This window comes from Sphaerodactylus townsendi, linkage group LG07 (assembly GCF_021028975.2).
Source record: "Sphaerodactylus townsendi isolate TG3544 linkage group LG07, MPM_Stown_v2.3, whole genome shotgun sequence".
Taxonomy (NCBI): domain Eukaryota; kingdom Metazoa; phylum Chordata; class Lepidosauria; order Squamata; family Sphaerodactylidae; genus Sphaerodactylus; species Sphaerodactylus townsendi.
Window position 1 is genome coordinate 66,684,357 of NC_059431.1, and position 21,903 is coordinate 66,706,259.

General features: G+C 40.7%; 1 protein-coding gene across 1 annotated transcript in view; it reads left to right on the forward strand.

The window, feature by feature from the left end:
• The first annotated feature begins 388 nt into the window (after window positions 1–388).
• Window positions 389–21,903, forward strand: part of CNTNAP4 (contactin associated protein family member 4) — a 102,820-nt gene continuing 81,305 nt past the window's right edge. Inside the window, exons 1-4 of the mRNA XM_048503965.1 lie at window positions 389–556; window positions 1,268–1,374; window positions 4,903–5,022; window positions 15,878–16,075. Of these exons, the coding sequence (XP_048359922.1) occupies window positions 408–556; window positions 1,268–1,374; window positions 4,903–5,022; window positions 15,878–16,075 (574 nt within the window). The 5' untranslated portion in view covers window positions 389–407. The remainder of the gene's footprint in view (window positions 557–1,267; window positions 1,375–4,902; window positions 5,023–15,877; window positions 16,076–21,903) is intronic.

Consider the following 21,903-nt stretch of genomic DNA (forward strand, 5'->3'; position numbering starts at 1 on the left):
ACAGACTCTTCCTACCCCATTTCCAGCACATTTGTGCTCTGGATTATGATATGGTCAGCACTTGTACACATATTTCATACTGCTGGTCTATGCTGTAACCAACAACTACAACTGCATAGTTTTACGAACACTACTATAAACAGTAGAATAATTCAGAACAGTCCATTGTCTGTTGTCCCATCACTTCTACACTGGGGTATTAATATCCTTGCAATCTCCTGGTTGAAATCTGCTGATACTGCTCTAGTAGAAGCTTCAATAGGAGTAGTGAAAATTGCATGGCCATTTGATATCCCTAATTTTACAAAATATGACATACACTTCTTCAATTCATCCTTTTTTTTAAAAAAAGAAAGTATTCATTTTTTAAAATTATATTTCTAGGGTGTCCTGCCAATTCCAGCAGCATGGAATGTAAAAATCCATTTAGTGGCTTCCTTGGATGTATGAAACTGATTTTTATTGATAACAAAGCAATAGATTTAATTTTCGTTCAACAAAACTCAGTGGGAAATTTCAGTGACCTACAGATAGATTTGTGTGGCATTATGGACAGGTAAGATTTTAATTTTTTTCCAATATTGCAATTTTTTATGTTTGGCTTTCCTTCAAGCTTACCCAATACTGCCTCAGGACTCATTTGGCCATTCAGAGAGAGAGAGAGTGTGTCTTGGATTCATGCAACAACCTCTACTGCGTTGTTTCTTTTGGTCCTGGAGCAAAAGTGAGCCAATGTGGTATAGTGACTGAGAACAGTAAACTCTAATGTGGGGAACTGGGTTTCATTCCCCACTCCTCCACATGAGCAACAGACATCATGTGAGGTGGATTTGTTTCCCTGCTTCTATGCATGAATCCTGCTTGGTTAACTTGGGCTAGTCACAGTTCTCTCAGAACTCTCTCAGTCCCACCTACATCACAAGGTGTTTATTGTGGGAAAAGGAAGAGGTTTGTAAGCCTCTTTGAGACTCCTTACAGTTAAGAAAAGTATATAAATCCAAATATTTCTGCAAAGACTGGTTGTTTACCTCTTCAGTGCTTCTTTCACTGTACATCCCTTCAAAACTAGTAACTATCACCATCCCTGAAGCTCTATCCAACTTTCTCTCCTCTAATCAGCTCTTGTATGTTATGTTCATGGGTTAGAATATATTTCTTGATTTACTATTTTTAATCTTTAATTAAACCACCTGCTCATTTGAGAGTCTTCACCCAGCACAACTACTATTACATCAATATAAGTATGTGTTTCCTTTTGTTTATGTAGATGTCTGCCCAATTATTGTGAACATGGTGGCGAATGTTCACAGTCCTGGAATAGTTTCTATTGCAGTTGTGCAAACACAGGTTATACGGGGGCTACTTGTCATTCCTGTAAGTCTTGGACAATTTCTTATATTTTTTTAAAGTATTATTTTAGAAACAGGACAGTTGGCTATAATTTGTTGTTATTTATTTGGTTACAATGCCCTCTAGTTTGAAATGAAAATGAAGGAGGCTGGTCCCATTCACAGTCTTGTATGTGCTCCTATACACAGTCTTGTGTGTGCTCCCATGAATGAATTCTCCCATTCACTTAATTAGAAACACAGGCAGAGCTGCCAGTTAATATAAGTGAATGAGAGAATCCCATAAGGCTGGAGGGGAGGGGGCTTCATCCTACAAACTGAAGTCATTGTGTGCATAAAGAAGTGTCTTAATTGAGGCATTAATGTAATTCTGCCTCTAGTTTCAAATCAATAAATCTTATTGATTGCAGTTATTTCACTGAAGCATGCGGAGAAACTTGAGGATTATGAATGTTTAAATGTTGTGTGTATTGAGAGTATTTGTGGCACAATATATATATGAGACATCTCTTCCCCTGCAATGCTCACAACAGCTAAATTTACCTAAAACCCTTCAGTGAACAAATTGTGGGGCTTCTGTATTTACTGAAAAAGTCAAGGACAAAGAAAGAAGCTGAAATAAAACAATCTCTAATGAACCCATATTTTTCATGCTATATTAATTAGGGAGGTAATCATTGGCCATGTGAAGAAAGACTTAAGAAGTTGTATAGGAAAAGACTGGCTTAATAACTCAACGGGGAAATGTGGGGCAGGTTTACAAAAATGAATCCTTTGAAGGGAATATATGAGAAAAAAGACTAAACATGAAATCATCAAATCAGTCATTGAATTATGGGAAAAAAATTACATATGACACAATGTTCAAAGAAAGTACATTGAGAGCCAGTGTAGTGTAGAGAATGATGTAAATAACTTTGGGTCCCCATTTGAGACAAAAATGGTGTGTCAATAAAGTAAATAAATGTCAGGTATGTGAGTATCATCTTTTTTGGTAAAGTTTAGGACTGTTTTTTGTAAAGTTTAGGTAAAGTTTTTTGGTAAAGTTTAGGACTGCATTTGAACACAGATCTCTTCTAAAGTCTGGAGTTATCCTAAATTTATTTACTGTTTTAGCCAATCGCCATGGCAGGTTCTTCCCAAAAATCCTATTTCCCCAACCTCACCAAAGACAAGGAGACCTCAAATGTGGACGCCACAGCCTTATTGTGAGACCTGGATATTGTGTTGGTGTCCACAGCATGGAAAATGAAGTTCTGTCCTTTCTGGCAAATGTGGACATTGCTGTTAGGCTGATTGAAGTATTCAGAGGAAACCTTGGAAACATGAACTACTATGTGGAATATGAATATACAAATAGAATGTATTGCCGCATGATGTTGCTGAAGTCAGTGTCCTAGAAAGCTTTACAAAAATGGCTACATTAATGAAGAATTGTCTTTGGTGGCTAATGGCCAAAACATCCAATAGTAGTGAATCATCAGAAGTATTATATATTTGATTACAGGATGGATGCCAATGTCTGGCAGTAGATGTGAGATTCCTGGGGCAACTGTTGCCTACCAGTCACAACCAGCCTTTGATCTGATGAAGCATTCTCTTATTCTATTTTAGAATAATGAGAACAAATACCCAGTGAATCTGTCTTAAATAAATTTAGGCTCTGATGAAATGTAGTCCCTGTATTATGAATAGTGCCACTGATCTGTTTTCTACTTTCTATGTAAAAAAAATCTCCATAATTATTTATATCAGATGAAGCACAGTTCAGACTCATCTCTCAGACTTACAGCTTTATACTACTGACCTTGCTAAGTACTATTGCTCTGAACCAATATTTATCACAAGCACTAATTGCATAAAAGCCTAGCAGAAGAAAATCAAAATAACTGTGTTTCTATAGATCAGCAGTCCAGACAATAGCTTCCTTCATTGTTCAAAACCTCTGCTTCATTGTTGTTAGGTATGAAGCATTTCAAGAAAATGCATGGGGGGGGGGGAGAGAGTTCTTGGCCATTGTTTTATGTTTTCCACCTTTTTTCCTGTTTTCTCCTTTTGGAAACATTTTTCATTTATTTTGAATAAAAGTTTCCACTTGACAAAATTCATTCAAGCTTTTGTTTTTAAAAAGCTGAAGTATAAACACTAAGCATATGGAATCATTTTTGAACAAAAAATGTAATCTTGAACAGCATGATTATCAGAAGGTTGAACTAATGCATTTTAGATATGGAAATTTTGCCTAGCTGTATTTTAAGCAAGTATTTAATGTTGTTTAACTGAAGGTTGGCCGAATCCTTTTTTCTAAAGTTTCTATCAAAAACATTTTCAAACTTGTTCAACTTGTCTGCCCCAATAGAGGATGGATATGGAAGTGATAAGCCAAAATTGCTAGAGTTTATTTAACTTTGAAATGAGAGATTTAGCAGTTAGTCTGTCCAGCTGCCCAGAAAACAGAAACAAATTCTTCTAATCAACTAGGAACATGAGCAGAAAATGTCAGGTAATTGTGTACTTCATTTTAAGTTAGAAGCATTTCCATATCTTCCATCTTATTGGCTTGATCAAATGATTCACTGCACAGGTAAAGCAGATGAGAAGATGGGCATTAGGGCCTCTGCACTGGCACAAGAAAACAATCTATCTCACTGAACTGGTGCTGGAAGGTGGCACTGTCCCCTACGAAACAAAGCTATGGAACAAAGTATCAATCATCAGTGATTATTGTGCTAACACTTTTCTGAATCACTGCTCAGCAGAGTTGTTCCTTAAGAAGCATTTTCATTGTTCTGAATAAGATGCTAAATTTCATAGATATTAGAATGGTCCTATCTCTTAATGCAGGTATATGTTTTTGTTACCAAATACAGCAACCCAGTACCTCTCAGATCTTTTTGAGTTGGGGAATCATTTTAAATATTTTTTAATACGTGAAACTCAGTCACTGCCAGACACTGGATCACATTAGTCAGTTGAGCACGTCGAAATGATTCTTGTTTTCACAGTTACAGAAGCTGCTGCTGCACTGAAATGACTGAGGCAAATAGATTTTAAAAGTTCTGCATAACTCCATCTTGATCAGCCCTAATAGTCCACCATAGCCTGACCTTGTCATAGTTCAGAAGCTAGACAGGGCCACCCATGTTTAATGTGCAGTTCTGGAGTAAAGAATTGGAAGAAAATAGATGTTGTGATGACCAATCTTAAAACCAAGACCAACTGAAATGGTTAGAATACCAGTTGTCCCCAATTCTGTGTTAAAGCAAGTTTCTTAATATTATTATCTCTGACCAGGCATGATTGATTAATGTAGCCATGAACTCTATCATTGTAAAAACAAAGAAATACATCCACTCAGTCATTTTCTTATGGTAGAAGTAAATGTTGTTTACTTGTACAGGAGGAGTGCAGTTTTTATTGTGCAATTTTCTTCTGTTTCCCTAAGCTTTGAATGGATGTGTTGTATATTTTAACACACACCCCCATTGTTCATGCCCCAAATAAAATGAAAAATGATGCCATTATGCTTGTGATGGAAGATGTTCTTTTACAGCCATTTATGAGCAATCGTGTGAAGCCTATAAGCACAGAGGGAACACTTCAGGCTTTTACTATATTGATTCAGATGGGAGTGGTCCCTTGGGGCCATTTCTTGTATACTGCAATATGACAGGTAAGGTGATAAACTCCCTTAACTCATGGTTCTGTCTGCGTGCATGTTCATTATATTATATTGAAACACAATCCATCAAGTAGGAAATGTTCCTGTTCAAGATATTGTCAATTTAACGTACAAGCAGATGAAGGTGACTTCTTTGCTGAAAAAAATAGGAACTGATTAGAATGGAAAATTACAATAAGACTTAGACTGTGAAGCTAAGATTATTTTCCTGTTGAGCATAAGTAGGTTATGTGTGGTTTGTTTTCAAATTATTCACATTTCTTTTATTTCTCTACAACTATGCAAACTGTTTATCTGAAAAAAGTGAGCTAATCATGAAATATTTTAATTTATTAGGACTTTCAACTTTGAAGTGAATATTTTTTCTTACTGTTTCAGTAAAGTTATTGAAAGAGAATTTTTCACTTTGCTTTTTATAATTGCATTTTAAAATTACAATTTTATAATTGCATTTTAAAATTTTAAAATAAAATTATTATAATTGCATTTCTATAACTGTATTTTTAAATTATGGCTTTGTTTGAAACTATAGTTTCAGGAAATCATCTAGTCAAAATTAAGCACTTTTAAATTCTGTGGAGAGCTAAATGCATGCTTAAGGCAGCAGTTCTATGTGGGTTTGCTTGGAAGTTAGTATCATACAACAAAACAGGTTTTGCCTCTGAGTAGACCTGGCTAAAATTGGCATCAAGCTGTATGTCACTGACATTTAATTCCATCAGACATATTTCTATTGAACTGAATGAATTGTGCCTAGACAGATATAAATAAAATAATAATCATTATCTTTTTATTGGAATATTTCATTGTGAAATATGCGAGCTGGGTTTTTTTTGTACTTTATATGCAAGTTCTATACAAGCCGCTGTTTATACTTTCATTCTAGGATTATTCTATGCAAACAATCTGGTGTACCTGAATAATCTCACCATTTTGCTTGTATAGTGAATAATATTTTGCTTAGTGCCTTTCTGTAGAGCTTTGATTAGATTTTAACTAAACAACTGCAAAATATGTAACGAAAATGTGATTAATTCATTATTTGAACACACATTTCCTGCAACCTATTTTTATATAATACAATTTTTATATATACATTTTTATATAATACAAGTTCTTCTGAAACAAAAAAACTTATCTATATTTCTGCTACAGGCATGAGAACTGTGTACAATAGAATCCAAGTAGAATTATTTTGCTATTTTTCCTATTCCCCCTGGGCACACATGAAATCTTGTAAATTTGATAGTGTGCCTATAAGGGAGGGAGTAGAAGAGGAGGGTTGTAGATGCACACAGGTCATCTGTTCCCTGGACTTCCCAGGAATGTTTCCTGAGCACAAGGACATGAAGGAAGAGAAAGAAGAATCTGGTTGCTTCCCAGGGATCATTCTATATATATCTGCCATGTGCACATGGAGAATTATCATACTGACATTGCAATTTTTACTTAATTCTTTTGTAGAAATGTGTTGCCATACAAACTACTTAAAATAAAAAACCCACCATCAAATATGAATAGGAATAACATTTATAGTGGCCTAACATGGAACTAAAATATACATATTTTACAGTTTAAATAAAAAAATATACAGGCCTTTTCTGCATTAATTGTTTACCATCATATCTGAGACTTACCTGAGTCACAGGTTGTGGTGTGGGAGGAAGGTGGGGAGCAGCTGTCCAGCATGGAAGGGAGGGGGAGGGTCCCGGCATCTGGACATGGCCCATGCACCCAAGGTGAGGGAGAGGAAGGGGAGGGAGGTGTGGCATGCAAGGGAGGAAAGGTGCCCAGCGTCTGAACATGGCCCACCCACCCTAGCAGAGGAAGAGGGAGGGGAGGGAAAGGGGAAGGGTGGCATGAAAGAGAAGGGGAGAGAGGGAGGGGAGTGAGGAAGGGGTGACATGCAAGGGAGGGGAGGTGGCCTGGCATTTGGACATAGCCCACCAACCCTAGCGGAGGGAGGGGGAGAAGAGGGAGGGGGAGAAGAGGCATGCAAGGAAAGGAGAGTGAGGGAGGGGAGGGAGTGAGGGGTGGCATGCAATGTAATAAGTGATAGTGTCTACAAAAGGCTAGAGGGCAAAGCACATAAATCCCAGGTTAGGGACAGAGACAGAGTATACAGGTGTCTCTATGCTAATAGAAGAAGCCTTTGACCTAGAATGGGGGAGCTGGAGTACAGAGTTTTGAAGGAGGACATTGATATAGTGGGCATCACAGAGACATGGTGGAGTGAGGAGAACCAGTGGGATGTTGTTATCCCAGGTTACAGGCTCTACAGGAAAGATAGGACAGGGCATATTGGGAGAGGGGTTGCCCTCTATGTCAAAGAGAGCATAGTGTCACATAAAATAGAGAATGCAAGGGGAGCTGATTCCCCTACAGAAGCACTGTGGATATCAATACCAGGAGTGAAGGATAGTTTAATACTAGGCGTATATTATCGTCCCCCTGACCAAAATGCACAAAAGGATTTTGAGTTGGAAAAAGAAATTAGAGAGGCCAACAAAAGCAAAAACAAAAATTATCCCCACATAAACTGGAAAAATACATGTTCAGGTCATATTAAAGAGAAAGCATTCCTGGATATGTTAAATGACTGTGCCTTAGAGCAGATGGTTGTGGAACCAACCAGGGGAGAGGTGGTCCTAGATCTAATTCTAGCAATGCGGACCCAGGACCTGAGTGCTGCAGGGAAGTCAGTGTTGTTGAGCCGATAGGGAACAGCAACCACAATGCTGTCAGATTTAATATCTCTGCATGCGAGCAAGTGACAACTACTAAAGTAGTTACATTCGCATTCAGAAAGGGAAATTTCTCAAAGATGAGGGGGGTAGTGCGCAGGAAGCTGAAAGGGAAAATCAAGAGAGTCAAAACTGTCCAAGATGCTTGGAGGTTATTTAAAAACACAGTCATAAAATCTCAGCTGGAATGTGTTCCACAGGTTAGGAAAGGCAGCACCCAGTCCAAAAGAAAGCCATCATGGTTAACAAGGGAGGTTGAGGAAATTATCAGAAAAAAGAAGGTGCCTTTTAGAAAATGGAAGTCCAACTTGACTAAGAATACCAGAGGGAACACAAATGGTGGCAAAAAAGAAGCAAGTTAGCTGTAAGAGAGGCAAAAAAGGATTATGAGGAATGCATGGCTGTGAACATCAAGACCAGCAACGTTCTTCAAGCACATCAAAAATAGGAAGCTAGCTAGGGAAGCAGTAGGCCCATTAGTTGACAAAGGAATGAAAGGTGTGCTAAAAGATGACAGGGAGCTTGCAGAGAAGCTGAATGAATTCTTTGCATCTGTCTTCACCCAAGAGGAGGTGAGGAAAATGCCTGCACCTCAACCAAGCTTCTTAGGAGGTGAATCCGAGGAACTAGAGAAGATAGTGGTAGACAAGGAAGAAGTTCTGGAAGCCATTGATAAACTAAATACTACCAAATTTCCTGGCCCAGATTGCATTCACCCAAGAGTCCTTAAAGAGGTCAAGCATGAAATTGCTGATCTTCTCATTTTAATATGCAACATATCCCTGAAATCTGCCTCCAGCCCTGAAGACTGGAAGATGGCTAATGTCACACCAATCTTTAAGAAAGGATTTAGGGGGGACCCAGGAAATTACAGGCCAGTCAGTTTGACATCTGTTCCTGGTAAATTATTAGAATCTATCATTACAGATAAAATTATAAAACATGTCGAAAAGCAAGACCTGCTGAGGAAGTCAGCATGGCTTTTGCAGAGGCAAGTCCTGTCTTACAAACTTACTAGAGTTCTTTGAGGGTGTAAACAGGCATGTGGATAAGGGGGAACCAGTGGACATTGTCTACTTCAAGGGTCCGCAACCTGTGGCTCTCCAGATATTCATGGACTACAAATCCCATCAGCCCCTGCCAGCATGACCAATTGGCCATGCTGGCAGGGGCTGATGTGAATTGTAGTCTATGAACATCTGGAGAGCCGCAGGTTGCAGAGAGCTGCAGGTTGCAGTAGCCGCAGGTCTACTTGGATTTCTAAAAGGCTTTTGACAAAGTTCCTCACCAGAGACAATTGAGAAAACTCAGCAATGAAAGAATAAGAAGGGAAGTCCTCCTATGGATTAAAAACTGGTTGAGTAACAGGAAAAAAAGGGTGGGTATAAATGGGAAGTTCTCACAATGGAGAGATGTAGGGAGTGGTGTCCCCCAAGGATTTGTTTTGGGACCAGTGCTCTTTAACCTATTCATAAATGACCTGGAAGTAGGGGTGGGTAGAGTGGTGGCCAAGTTTAAGGGTGATACCAAATTATGTAGGGTGGTGAGAACTGCAAAGGATTGCGAAAAGCTCCAAGCGGAACATGATAAATTAGGTGAGTGGGCTAAGCAAATGCAGTTCAATGTAGCAAAATGTAAAGTGATGCACATAGGGGCAAGAAAATCCAAACTTCACATACATACAACAAGGGTCAGTGTTATCAGTCACAGATCAGGAAAGGGATTTGGGCGTCTTAGTTGATAGTTCCATGGGAATTTCAACTCAATGCATGGCAGCTGTGGAAAAAGGCAAACTCTATGCTGGAGATAATTAGGAAAAGAATTGATAATAAAATTTCAAAGATTTTTATGCCCTTATATGAAGCAGTGGTGTGACTGCACTTGGAGTACTGTGTTCAGTTCTGGTCGCCACATCTTAAAAAGGATAACAAAGAGATAAAAAAAGTGCAGAGAAGGGCAACGAGGATGATTGAGGGATTGGAGCACCTTCCTTATAAGGAGAGGCTGCAGCGTTTGGGACCCTTTAGTTTAGAAAGGAGACGTCTGAGGGGGGATATGATTGAAGTCTATACAATTATGCATGGGGTAGAAAATGCTGACAGAGAGAAATTTTTCTCTCTTTCTCACAATACTAGAACCAGGGGGCATACATTGAAAATGCTGGGGGGAAGAATTAGGACTAATAAAAGGAAACATTTTTTCATGCAACGTGTGATTGGTGTTTGGCATATGCTGCCACAGGAGGTGGTGATGGCCACTAACCTGGATAGCTTTAAAAGGGGCTTGGACAGATTTATGGAGCAGAAGTTGATCTATGGCTACCAATCTTGATCCTCCTTGATCTGAGATTGCAAATGCAGTAGCAGACCAGGTGTTCAGGAGCAGCAGCAGCAGAAGGCCATTGCTTTCACATCCTTCATGTGAGCTCCCAAAGGCACCTGGTGGGCCACTGCAAGTAGCTGAGTGCTGGTCTAGCTGGACTCTGGTCTGATCCAGCAGGCTTGTTCTTATGAGGGGATGGGATGGGGAGGCAGGACCATTGGTCAGCTGAGTTGGCCTCTTTTTCTCTTGTAGGACCTGGAAGTGACTCACCCACCCTTTCCTGGTGTTTGGCATTGTGTGGGGTTTTATTGTTATAGTTTTGTTTGATTGTCACAGTCAGGTGGTTGGGGCATGGGTGGAGGATCCAATTTTGGGGGAAGGTGAGCCTGTGTGCTGGCCTTCCCATCACAAAATGCTCACATAAGGGTCCTAAGAGGTGTAGGTAGTAGCTGCAGGCCCAGACAAGGGAATTTAGGCTACACTACACTTCTAGATGGCAAGGTGGTCCTAGTAGAGGCAGACGCTGCCATGACTCCCATATTCTTGCCAGCCAGGCGAGCTGGGGGCTGTCCATTTGTTTAACAGTGGCTTATCCAATGCTGGGATCTGCCTCCATGCTATACCTTAGCTCCTTTTGCCTGTATTCAATAAAATAACTGTGGCCTGTTTTAATGCCAAAAGGTTATCATGTCTGGTTTGTGCCACCCTTGCATGCTGCTAAGTACCCTCCTTGGTTCCTGCAATGATTTTTTCTGCCAAAGGCTATATTTTTTTCTCTTTTTTCTTTGAATTCCACATATTGTGTCCTGCCATTTAGTTTCAGAAATGTTTTTCCTTAATTTTTCCAGGCACTTTTACTTTTTCCCCCCCTATCCATTTCCAAGCCAGCTTAGCTTGAGCATGTGATCATGTTGAAATCAGGAATAGCGACAGCTGTGAATCACCATGGGCTGCAGTTGCCGCTTGGGGTAGGTAGATGAAGCTAAGCTGGATGTTTCTGCCCAAGTAAGGGCGGAAACATCGCCCTGGCCATGTTAAGCCAGGGCAGACATCACTGGAAGTGGGAGGGCTGGCCTGAGCCTTTAAAGGACCAAGCCCTTCTTTGTGCTGGCCATGTTCTTCGACCAGCTGACGATTTGCCCGTCCACCTCTCCCCATCTTTACAAGTTTGTTAATGCATGTTATCTCTGTCATAGCCATGAACGGTTTGGCGCATGGGTATTGATCTGGAAGGGCCAGGGGAAGGGAGCTAGGGAGCTATCTCTTCCCCTTGGGAGTAGCCGATGGTGGCAAGAGGCAACTGCCCTGCTGATCAGGGTAGATGGGGAATACCTCTTGCCAGGAGCGTCTGCCCAGCAGAGCCCCACTGTGGAGCGAAGCTCCAGTACAGGCCATCCACCCGTGGGTGCTTCACCATGATGAAGATGTGACCAGATCAAGACCCTTGGTATGCCTCATGCTTCTGCTTGATTAATAAAATGGCTATGGCCAATTGATTTACCCCAGCAAAAGGAGTGGTGTGGTTATTGGGAGAGGGCTTCACACAAGAGGTTCCCACCCTCGGACGGCAATATGTTTTCAGTACTAGTACATGGAATAAATGCAACTGAAGAGACAAAAGGGGAAACAGGCTGAATGAAGGTATATGGGATGATTTCACAGAAAATGTTTCCAAGAAACAAGATTTAACCACAGGGAAAATCTGTGGTAAGCTGTGCACGTGGAAAAGGCCACTGTCAGGAAATCTGCTGAATGCACTTTTAAAATATTGACCCAGACCTATGTACGAATGGATAAACTTTAGTGCTGTATTTGATTATCAAAGTCATGAATCTCTATATTTCATACTCCTGCTGTAACTGATTTACCTTTCATTAAAAATGTTCTTTTTGCTGCCAGTCATTCCCAGACTGCCATAAATAAAGGAAGTTGAAGGCAAGGTGTCCTGTTCTGCAGCACAGCTAAAACACTTAACTGTAAAATATTGATTCAGTTTCTCAGGAGAGTCTAGGTCTATAAATAAATTCACTGAATGGATTGGCCAATATTATACCAGTGAGTCCTTACATAAGGTAGGAATCTAGCAAGGGCAAAGAATTATTAAGTAATAAAATAAAGTTGGACAAAATGTATCCAAAAATATTCTGTAGCTGGTTCTAAATTTGAATGTCCTGCCTAGAAAGCCACCAGTTTTCTGTCACTGCTGCAAACAAATAGGATAATTGTAATTACTCTGTTATTTGCAGGACAAGGAGGGTCAATTTGTATTATTTGGAGGGCATGGAGGGTCAGTTTCTTCCAGCACATGGAAAGACATCCTTTTGCCTGACAAAACGGAGAGGACAATCAACATTATTGCAATATAAAGGGAAACTATCAGTGCAACACCACTATAATATGAGACAGAAGTTGTCCTGGGTAGCCATGTATTTAATGTCCGTTTATCCGATGAGGAAGCCACTGGAGCCGTGGTGGAGGTCCCACCATCCTGCTGTTGAGCCCCCAACTCTTGGGACCCAGCCCTTCAGACAATGGGGGAAGGGTCCACCGTTGGCCTAATTCCCAGCCCCGCCATGTACCACCTAGTCTGGTGCCTGGATACCCCCCTGGACTGAATGCCCAGGGTGCCACTCCGTTCCCCCCGCTAAAGACCGCACAGTTTGGGTGCCCAAATGCCCGCTGGTGCATTTCTTCTGTGCCATCTGCTGACCAACCACCAGTAACCAAGGAGGAAGGAAGGGAAGCATCGCCTATTACCAAAGCTTCACCTAGCACGCTTCAAGCCCTAAGGATCCCTCCCAAAACAGCAAGCCCTGGTTCAGTTTGCTCCAGGCGTTGAAGAAGGCCGGAGCAGCCATGTGCTGCCTAATATATAGGGAGCATGCTCCACCCCTTGCATTGTTTGTCACATGCGATCAGGCCAGGTACGGCTCGGTCGCCCAGCCAGACCAGGGCATGCATGCTCACTGCTCCGGAGCTCACCATGTGCCCTGGCCCCTGTCGCAATTACGGCCTAGTTGATTCTAGTGCCGTTATTTATGGTATAGCCACTTATTGGAGGGAAAGGGGTGTTGAATCTTTAAAAAAAATACTCTGAAATAAGTTTATCACAACAGCACCAAACATGAAATCAATATATGGTTTTTTAAAAAAAAAATCTGTGCTTCTCAGAATGTAGTGTATTTAGCTTTTTCCCTAACATTTTGTCATACAGTTTTCAATTACAGTACTTAGTGGGAAGATTTGCTGTTATTTTTAGCTGCAATTTTGTCTTCATTTGTATACATGCCAAAATCCATACTCTGCTCTTTTGCAAGTGTTTACCGTAATTTAGAAATGGACTCTATTAAATAATTTTATGTTGGTTATCCTGAAACTGTATAAAGAATATCAAAGCATGCATTTCAATTTAGGTTTTGTATGTAAATTTGATTTTTTTAAAGTCCTCAAACTCTTAAAAAGACAGAAACAATGCTTTAATACATTAATCTAGGCAGATTTTTTTTCGTATTCATACCCCACCCTCCCCATAAGGGCTTAGGGTGGCAAATAACCACAATTATACATAGTAAACCCCATAAAAACATTTAAGTCAATTAATTAATTTAAATCAGATTAAAACTGTACAATAAAAGCAGCATGTTTTAATTAGTCATACAGTCACAATAATAGTTGCCTTTTTGTGCAGGAAAGTCTTGGGAGATTGATAAAAACTTGTAATTATATTATTTAGGCTACCATTGAACTGCCTTTTTGAAGAAGACAGAAAAAGGAGATATTTTGCTATTGGAATAGAGTCTTTATCTTATTTTCATGTCTTTAAGGGGCATGGATAATTTAAATGGAAGAGTTCAACTACAGTGCATGTTCACACATTCAAACTGGTGTATCATACTCATAGATTATTTCTTTTACCACATCTTTGCTCATTTTTTCATTCTAGAGTATTGTGCCAGGAAGTTATGATGTACTGACAAAAATATATTGATTTGGATGAATTCATAATTATCAATCCTGAACTTGGCATAAGATTCATCCTATCATGTTGTTTACAATACCTTGAGAAAAAAATGCTTTCAATTTGTTAGCACATAGCAGTATAACCAGATGAGGACCTTGATTGTATTCCTATGCACACTTTTTTGGCAGGAAGTATCATTGAATAACATTGGACAAATTTAGGCATAGACTTGCTTGATATTGTTTTCCTTGAATAGGGCCCTAAGAATAAGCCCCACACATTGTAGGAACTTTCTTCAGTACATAGAGTCTTTCTCGGGTGAAAGGAGTGTGTTCTGCTACAGCAAAGTTCTGCTACAGCAAAGTTTCCTAATACCAAAGGAATACTCCACTATTAGCAAAATTGATTTTTTAAAAAATCTATGCTCACAAAACTAATTTACCCAGTGAAAATAGTATGGAGAAATCTTACTGTGATTTTTAAAAAACATTTTTTTTAAAAAAAGCCTTCAGAAGTTAACAAATATGCAACATACAGGGAAATACAATAGATCTAATGTGATGAAGGAATACCTCAAAGCCAACAACAGCACTCATGCAATTGTCATGCCTCACTAATTAGAAATGGGGCTAGCCATTTCATAAATGAATTGCTTGCCACATCATAAGCTACCATGTCAAAATGTACCTTCGATTTCCATATTCTTTCCAGTGTGCCACACTGAGTTATGGTAATGTCCGGGCGCAGCCATGTCCCCAGGCCCGGCGCCCAGACTCAGCAGGGCAGGCAGGGCAAGAGCTGGCAAAGTGAGAGCCAGCAGAGTAAAAGCCAGTAGAGTGAGAGCCGACAGGGAGAGGCCTCTCACAGCTGAACCGGCTGTGAGAGAGATTGATGAGCAGCAGCTGGGCCAAGGAGGTGGGAGGGAAGAGAAGAGGATAAAAGGAGAAGGGAAATGGGCCTCTGGAGTTGCTGCTGCAGCAGGGACTGGGGAGGGTGTGGAGGAAAGCTAGAAGGAGGGTGTGGAGAGAAGCGGAAGGGAAGGGGTTGCCAATGCAGGGTGGTAAAGAGGGAAAGGGATGGAAGAGTCTCGGTGGCTGTGAAGTAACAGGACCAGATCTGCACCCAGATTACCACCTGCATCATCCTGTGAAGAAACAGGGGAGGACGAGGCAGGGAGAGGAGTAGGCTGCAAAAGGACAGGGAGCCACTTGCTGCAGCCACCTTGTGGACAAAGCCGCCCTTGGGCCAAAGGGTAGAACAAACGACTGGGGAGAACAGTCCCCAGGTCAGGGAAGGAGGGAAGGTACCTGGGTCCAAGGGGGGAGGGGAAACACCACAGGCAATATAGAATAGAGTGATTGCTTTAGGGCCGTGGTGGTGAACCTTTGGCACTCCAGATGTTATGGACTACAATTCCCATCAGCCCCCAGTATGGCCAATTGGCAGGGGCTGATGGGAATTGTAGTCCATAACCTCTGGAGTGCCAAAGGTTCACCACCACTGCTTTAGGCTAATGATGACTAATTTTGTCAGATTATTTTATCCTATAATCCAAAGAACTGTGTAAATAAATAGTTCCAATACCCAGCATGATTTTTGATATTTTTTTTATAAAAGCCCTACAACAATATCTTGTGATATGACCTGGGGCTCCACAGAGGAAGAGTGGGCAATACTCATTAGCTTCAGGTTTTGGTCCCTTTTCATCTCAGAAGATTGCAAAAGGACACTGTTATTGACAGGTGTTTTACTAAGCATTGCTGTGCACACATTTGACTCTCATTGTGTCTGTGTTTTTTGTATTTTTTGTTATTGCAAGAAACCACCTGGACAATTATACAGCACAACAATACAGAGTTAACCAGAGTCAAAAGTGCAAATCGAGAGAACCCACATACTGTGTTTTTCAAATATGCTGCCAACCTAGAACAGCTTCAGGCTACAATTAACCATGCAGAACACTGTGAGCAAGAGCTTGCTTACCACTGCAAAAAGTCACGCCTTTCAAATAAGCGAGGTAAGTAATTCAGACTAATCTTATTATGCTGTGGAATGTGTGATACCAAACAATTGCCTGTGGATGTTTAATTCTGCCAAGGTTGTGGCACCTTTCCATTATAGTTTGTCTTTTAAAAAAAGATTTAGCAGACAAATCCCAACCCTGCAAGTTGATGAATAGCTTCTGAATGAGAAAAGCACCAAGGTCAATTTATAATGAGCTTCATTCAGATCATTAACTACTTTCAAACTCAGTTCCTTGCTTAATCTTACAGTTTAGCAGAAATTATAACAAAGCTCCTTCCTAGCCTGAATGTAAAGGATTTGAAAGTTTTTACTAAGAACAAAAGTAAATATAGACTGAATCTTAGATAAGACAATCCCATTACACCTTTAAAAAAACTCCTTGTGATTATAATTCCACTCTGCTTTGCTGATATAATGCAGAGACAGCTGAAAATATTGGTGTTACAGAAGGGCTTGGATACTACAGCTGTCTTCCAGCTGTCTTCCCTTCGGGGATAGGGCGGTATATTAAATCCAATAAATAATAATAATAATAATTTATGCAGGAAGCCTTCCTCCAATGAACGTCTCTTCTTTTTCAGTAAAAATCTTCATTTAGTTGAAGGGAATAATATGACCAAACCCATTATTTTAAAAGAACAAAATATTTAAAAGAATGACATGCAGGTCTCTAAGGTAAGTTAACAGAATTTCAGTCATGTCAAGAATATCTCTATCCATTTCTTTTCAAAAATCATTTCACATCTAAATAGTGCAACATGTGGCAACAGCCACATCTAAATTCTGGGACATAATCTAGGTTAAAATTTAGTCCATATTCTCAATTTGGAATGGTTAGTATAATGGTTTTTAAAACCTTTATTTCCTTTAACCTTATCATACCATAAATAGGCATGCCATCCAAATTTCAAGTCATGTTAATCTAACGATAGGATGCAAAATATATTTTAAATTCAGGCAGGCCTAATCCCCTCCTTTCTTTTACATCTTGTAGTATCTCAAGTTTGACATGATGCCTAACTGATGGGGTGGGAAGGGATGGAAGTTCCAGTCATAACTCACATGGGTCATGTGGGAGGGCATGTTTGGTTGCCTGCTCCTCCCTTCCTCCCTAGCAAGGAGTTGACACAGCCATTGCCTGGCTGTGGCTTGCCCCAGATCAAAAGGCAGATGTGGTAGAGTGTCCCCAGGCAACTGGGTGGGCTGCCCCTTTGCAAAGGAGCCAGCCCAAGCCCAGCACCTGCCCACCCCAAGAAGCCACACTGCAGGGACAGTGGGGTAACAGGCCTTCCATTCCAGGGTGCCTGGCCCCATTCTTTGATCTGACAACCTACCAGGAAGGCAAGCATGTAGGTAAGTGAGGGGGAATCCTTGTGGCAGGCAGAAGCCAGCTGTCTGTGAAGGTGGTAAGTGGCAGAGGCTGTGTGTCTCACACTAGAGTTTCCTTTAAGGTGCACAGAAGAACAAGGGAGAAGGGGTATGTGTGTGAAGAGTTGAAGTCAAGCTGAGTAACAGAGCTTTCAAGTGGCCAGGCTGACTGAAGCAGCATGCAAAGAGTTGGCTAGGGACAGTGACTCTTTGTTCTGTGAGCCCAGGGATGAGTAGGGAAGGAAAAGGGAGGAAGACACATATCTGTGGCATGCCAGGGAGAAGGCAGGAGCAGAGGCCTCCCAGCCACACACTGAAGCAATCTTGCACAGGAAGAGGGACAGACAAAGGCCCGTTTCACACAGGCCAGTCACGGTAAAAAACACCATTCTGGGGGAGCGTTTCACACAACTGTCACCTCTGCAATGAGGCAGCACCATGCTTCCCCCCAACCCAAACCAGCAGGGAAACGCTGTTTTTTAATCTTGCACAATGAGTGAGTTTTTTCAAAAACAGCATTTCTACCCAGTGCTGAGCAAACAGCACCCGGTAGGAGGCACCGCTTTTAGGCAAGTTCTTTCCCCCCCAAAAAATTTACCTTCTTTTCCCTGTGCAGCTCTGCAGGGACGTAGGGACATGCCTCCTGTTTTCTGCCTGCTGAGCTGTTGCCATGGCCACAGGGGCGTGTTCCCTCATCCCTGCAGAGCTGCACAGGGAAGAGAAGATAAGTTTTAAAATGAAATGGAGGCACAGAGCAGCTCCAGGCCAACCCACACTTTGTGCAGCTGCTCCCCTGGCCCATGCAGAAAGGGCCAGAGCTGAGCCACTGGCTGCTTCAGGGGCAGTTGTTTCAAAGCAAGTGTTTTTGTAACTTTTAAAAGTTTATCCTAGTCCCACATGCCTCTTGGACAGCTTATCTTGTGTGTTTTACATTGTTACGTCTCCTCTCCTCCCCCCAAGAACTTGTTTGTGTCTAAGTAAAGTATCAAGATCAAGCATCAAAGAACAATGGGCAAGACTGAGGTGTGGACACAGTGACAGATTGTCCTTTTTGGTGCTTCCCTCCTGCCTCCTTGTCCCCAGCACTCTCCACCTTCACCTGGCAAAAGAAAAAAGTGCAGGGAGCAGCTCAGCTGCTCTGGGGTAATGTGGTTTTTTCTCATTCTCCTTTCCTAATACTTCTGACTGGAGAGAAACACTTTGGAAAAGCTCACTCTTCCTGCACTTAAACAGGCATGAAGAGAGTTTGTTTTCCTTTCCTACTTCTTAAGACTCAGACAAAGCAACCCCATGTTGCTCCTCCCCCTCCCCCATGTTTGGCGTACTGGTGTAAGCTAAGTTTGGAGTTAGTCACAACGATAATTCAGCTGGCTTCCTTTCTCTGGCTCCCCCCCCCCCCAGTCCTATGTAGGAGATAGATATCTAATCTCCAGACGAAAAAAGATTGATTTCTCTGGAGAAAATGGCTGCTTTAGAGGCTGGCACAATATGCAGCTGAGGTCCCTTCTCTCCCTAAACTCTGCTCTCCCTGGGTTCTATACCTGCATCTTGAGAAATTTTCCAACCAAGAAATACTAGGAAGGTGTATGCACATATATTTTGGGAATAGAAAAGGTGTGCAAGATGTGTAAATGTATTTTGGTACATAACTAACGGCAAGCAAACACCATAGACTCTCAGTCCCACTAATAAATACTAACAAAGAGTATTCATTAAATAAATTCTAGTAGTCTTTAAATAAAATCTAGTATTCAATAATTAAACTTCCCTTGAGTTGACAGATCAGGAATTCGACCAAGGTATTTTTATATTACCCTTTCCCCAAATTCATACCTCTGGGTTGGAAAATTTCTCAAGATGCAGGTATAGAACAAGAAACAATCCCAAACAGCTTTTGTTTATACATTCTATTTTATTAAATGGGTTTTGCTTTCTATTGTTAAGTGCGGTATTAAAATATCCATAAAAGCACTTCCTGGAAAACTGGACTTCTTTGTCAAGTACAGTATGTAAAATTACAAAACTGAAAAATTGCTAAAAGTATATTTAATATTCATTGAATCTGTAAATTGCTGCTTCTACTCTCTTAAATGCATGACAACATTTTACCTTTATGGGATGGATGGAAACAATTATTTTTGCAGTTTATGATGTATATATCTATTTCATGCATTTTACAAAATTTTCACTAAAGTATTTTCTAGTACCTTCAATAAAAAAGCCCAGTTCAGACTGTCAAATGCTTTCCCTGCATCCAAAAACATCAAAGCAGTATTTCAATATGTCTAGTATATTTTTAACATTGTCCCTCAATTGTCAGGAGCCACACTGATCCTTGTGAAAAATTTCCTGTAACACTGTTTTCGAGCTATCTGCTAAAATTGTAGTGATAATCTTATACTTATTATTCAGTTTCTCTTTGCCAGAGAAACATCTTGATTCTCTTTAGGTATTAAAGTTATATTATTTCCACATCTCAGGCATCCTCCCTCCCTGTAAAATGGAGGCTTTTGCAAAGGATAGAAATCTCACCTTCAAAACACTGTAGTATAAACCTGAAAGTCCATCTGAATCAGGAACCTTTCCTGGTTTATTTTTTTACAGCCTTCAACAATTTTTTTATTGTTATTGTGCCATTCAGAATACATCTCTGCTCATCTGTAAGATATGATGTTACCTTATAGGATATATATATATAAACCTTTAATGGCATAATTAAAACAGCAGCAATATACCAGAAAAATGGCGACCTCAGTGTAATGATACAATCTCCAGTACAGTTATAACCGTTTGCTGATGACAGAGCACAAAAAGTTAGCCAACGCTTCCAATACACTTGCAGAACCACAACCCAACATCGTTACCACAATTGATAGATTAATATTATCAATGGGGGGTTTTAACCACGGGTTTAGATATTTATTCCTGGCTAAACTGTGTAACGGGCAGTGTAATATCACGTGTTGGATTGATTCTTCGTAAGCTGAACTGCAGGGACAAAATCTTTCATTAAAAGGCACTTTCTGTATTCTGCCCTGAGTGGTAGCTGAAGGGAGAATATTGCACCTGGCAAGGGTCAGGGGTTATGGCCGCAATTTGGGTTCTAAGACCAAATGGAAATAATTTGGCCATGGTATAGGCTCTTTAATGGTATACCCAAGTGCAAGGGAGAGCAGCTGCTTATTAGCTCATTGCATCAGGGTGACCATACTCGAGATCATACAATCTCTTTTTGATAGTCAGCTTTAGCTCATTGGCATTCATTAAAACCAATGTATCTAAGGATAGACCCATTTCATGGATTTTCGCCTCAACAAAGGACCACCACTCGGTTTTGGCTATGAAAGAAAGAGCCTGGTAGGTAAAACTTCTTTGTAGACAGTTGTTAAAGCAACAATCAGATCCCAGAATTGGAAGGTCATGCACCATGCTCCTTTGTATGGAGTAGGGATAAGCTGGCCCACCTCCAAACAGACCCCGCAGCATATGGGACTGAGTGAGGTAAGCCGAGTATACCATAGAGAAAGCATGACTGAACTCTTTTCCATATCGCGAGCTCCACGTTTGTATCCACAGTGGGATTCTGTGATAGTAATTGCATGGTGATTTTAGCATTAAATGTCTTAATGGCTGCAGGTACAAATTCATGACCTTTGGTGCGAAAGTAATAGCGGCTAATGGTCTTGGTAAATCTAAGTTTGTTTGATTCAATGGCCAATTTCCTTTGGGTAAACTCCAAGAGGGAGTTATAATTAAAATGGAGACCCCATATTTAAAATGTTTGACCTGTTCAAGCTGTTCATTATTTATTGGCAATAACTAAATGTATCTCCCAAGAACAAGGCAAAACCATTATTTTTGACTTTGGTAAAATTAAGCTGCCAGGTTATTATGACTACAATATTCAACACAGCGTACAGTAAGCTGCTTCTGCCACAGCTTTTGTAACGGGAGAGTAATATTATAGCGTCACCAGCATACAAAAGTAAAGGTATGGTCATATGATTCAAAAGCAGGGCAGTGCGAGGGAACCTCCATCAAAAAGGAAGCCAGATCACTTAAAAAAAGATTAAATAGGGTTGGGGCCAAAACACACCCCTGTTTGACACCCCTGTTAATTGGTATATAAGGACTAAGTATACCATCAGGAGAGCATTTGACTTGACAGGTAGTGTCATGATGTAAGCACATTACTAGTGTAAGTCAGCCCTCTGTCAATTCCTAGATTAACACGTTTTCTCCACAGTAGATCTCTGGAGACAGAGTCAAATGCCCCCCCTTTAAGTCCAAAAAGGCCACAAACAGGGATGATTTGCTTCCGCTGGTGTATTTTGTGACGAGAGTCCCAGGATCAAACATCGATCTAAAGTAGATTTCCCATGTTGAAATCCTATTTGTTCTGGGCCAATGATTTTGTTTTCTGTAATCCATGAAGAGAGTTTATTGTGCAAA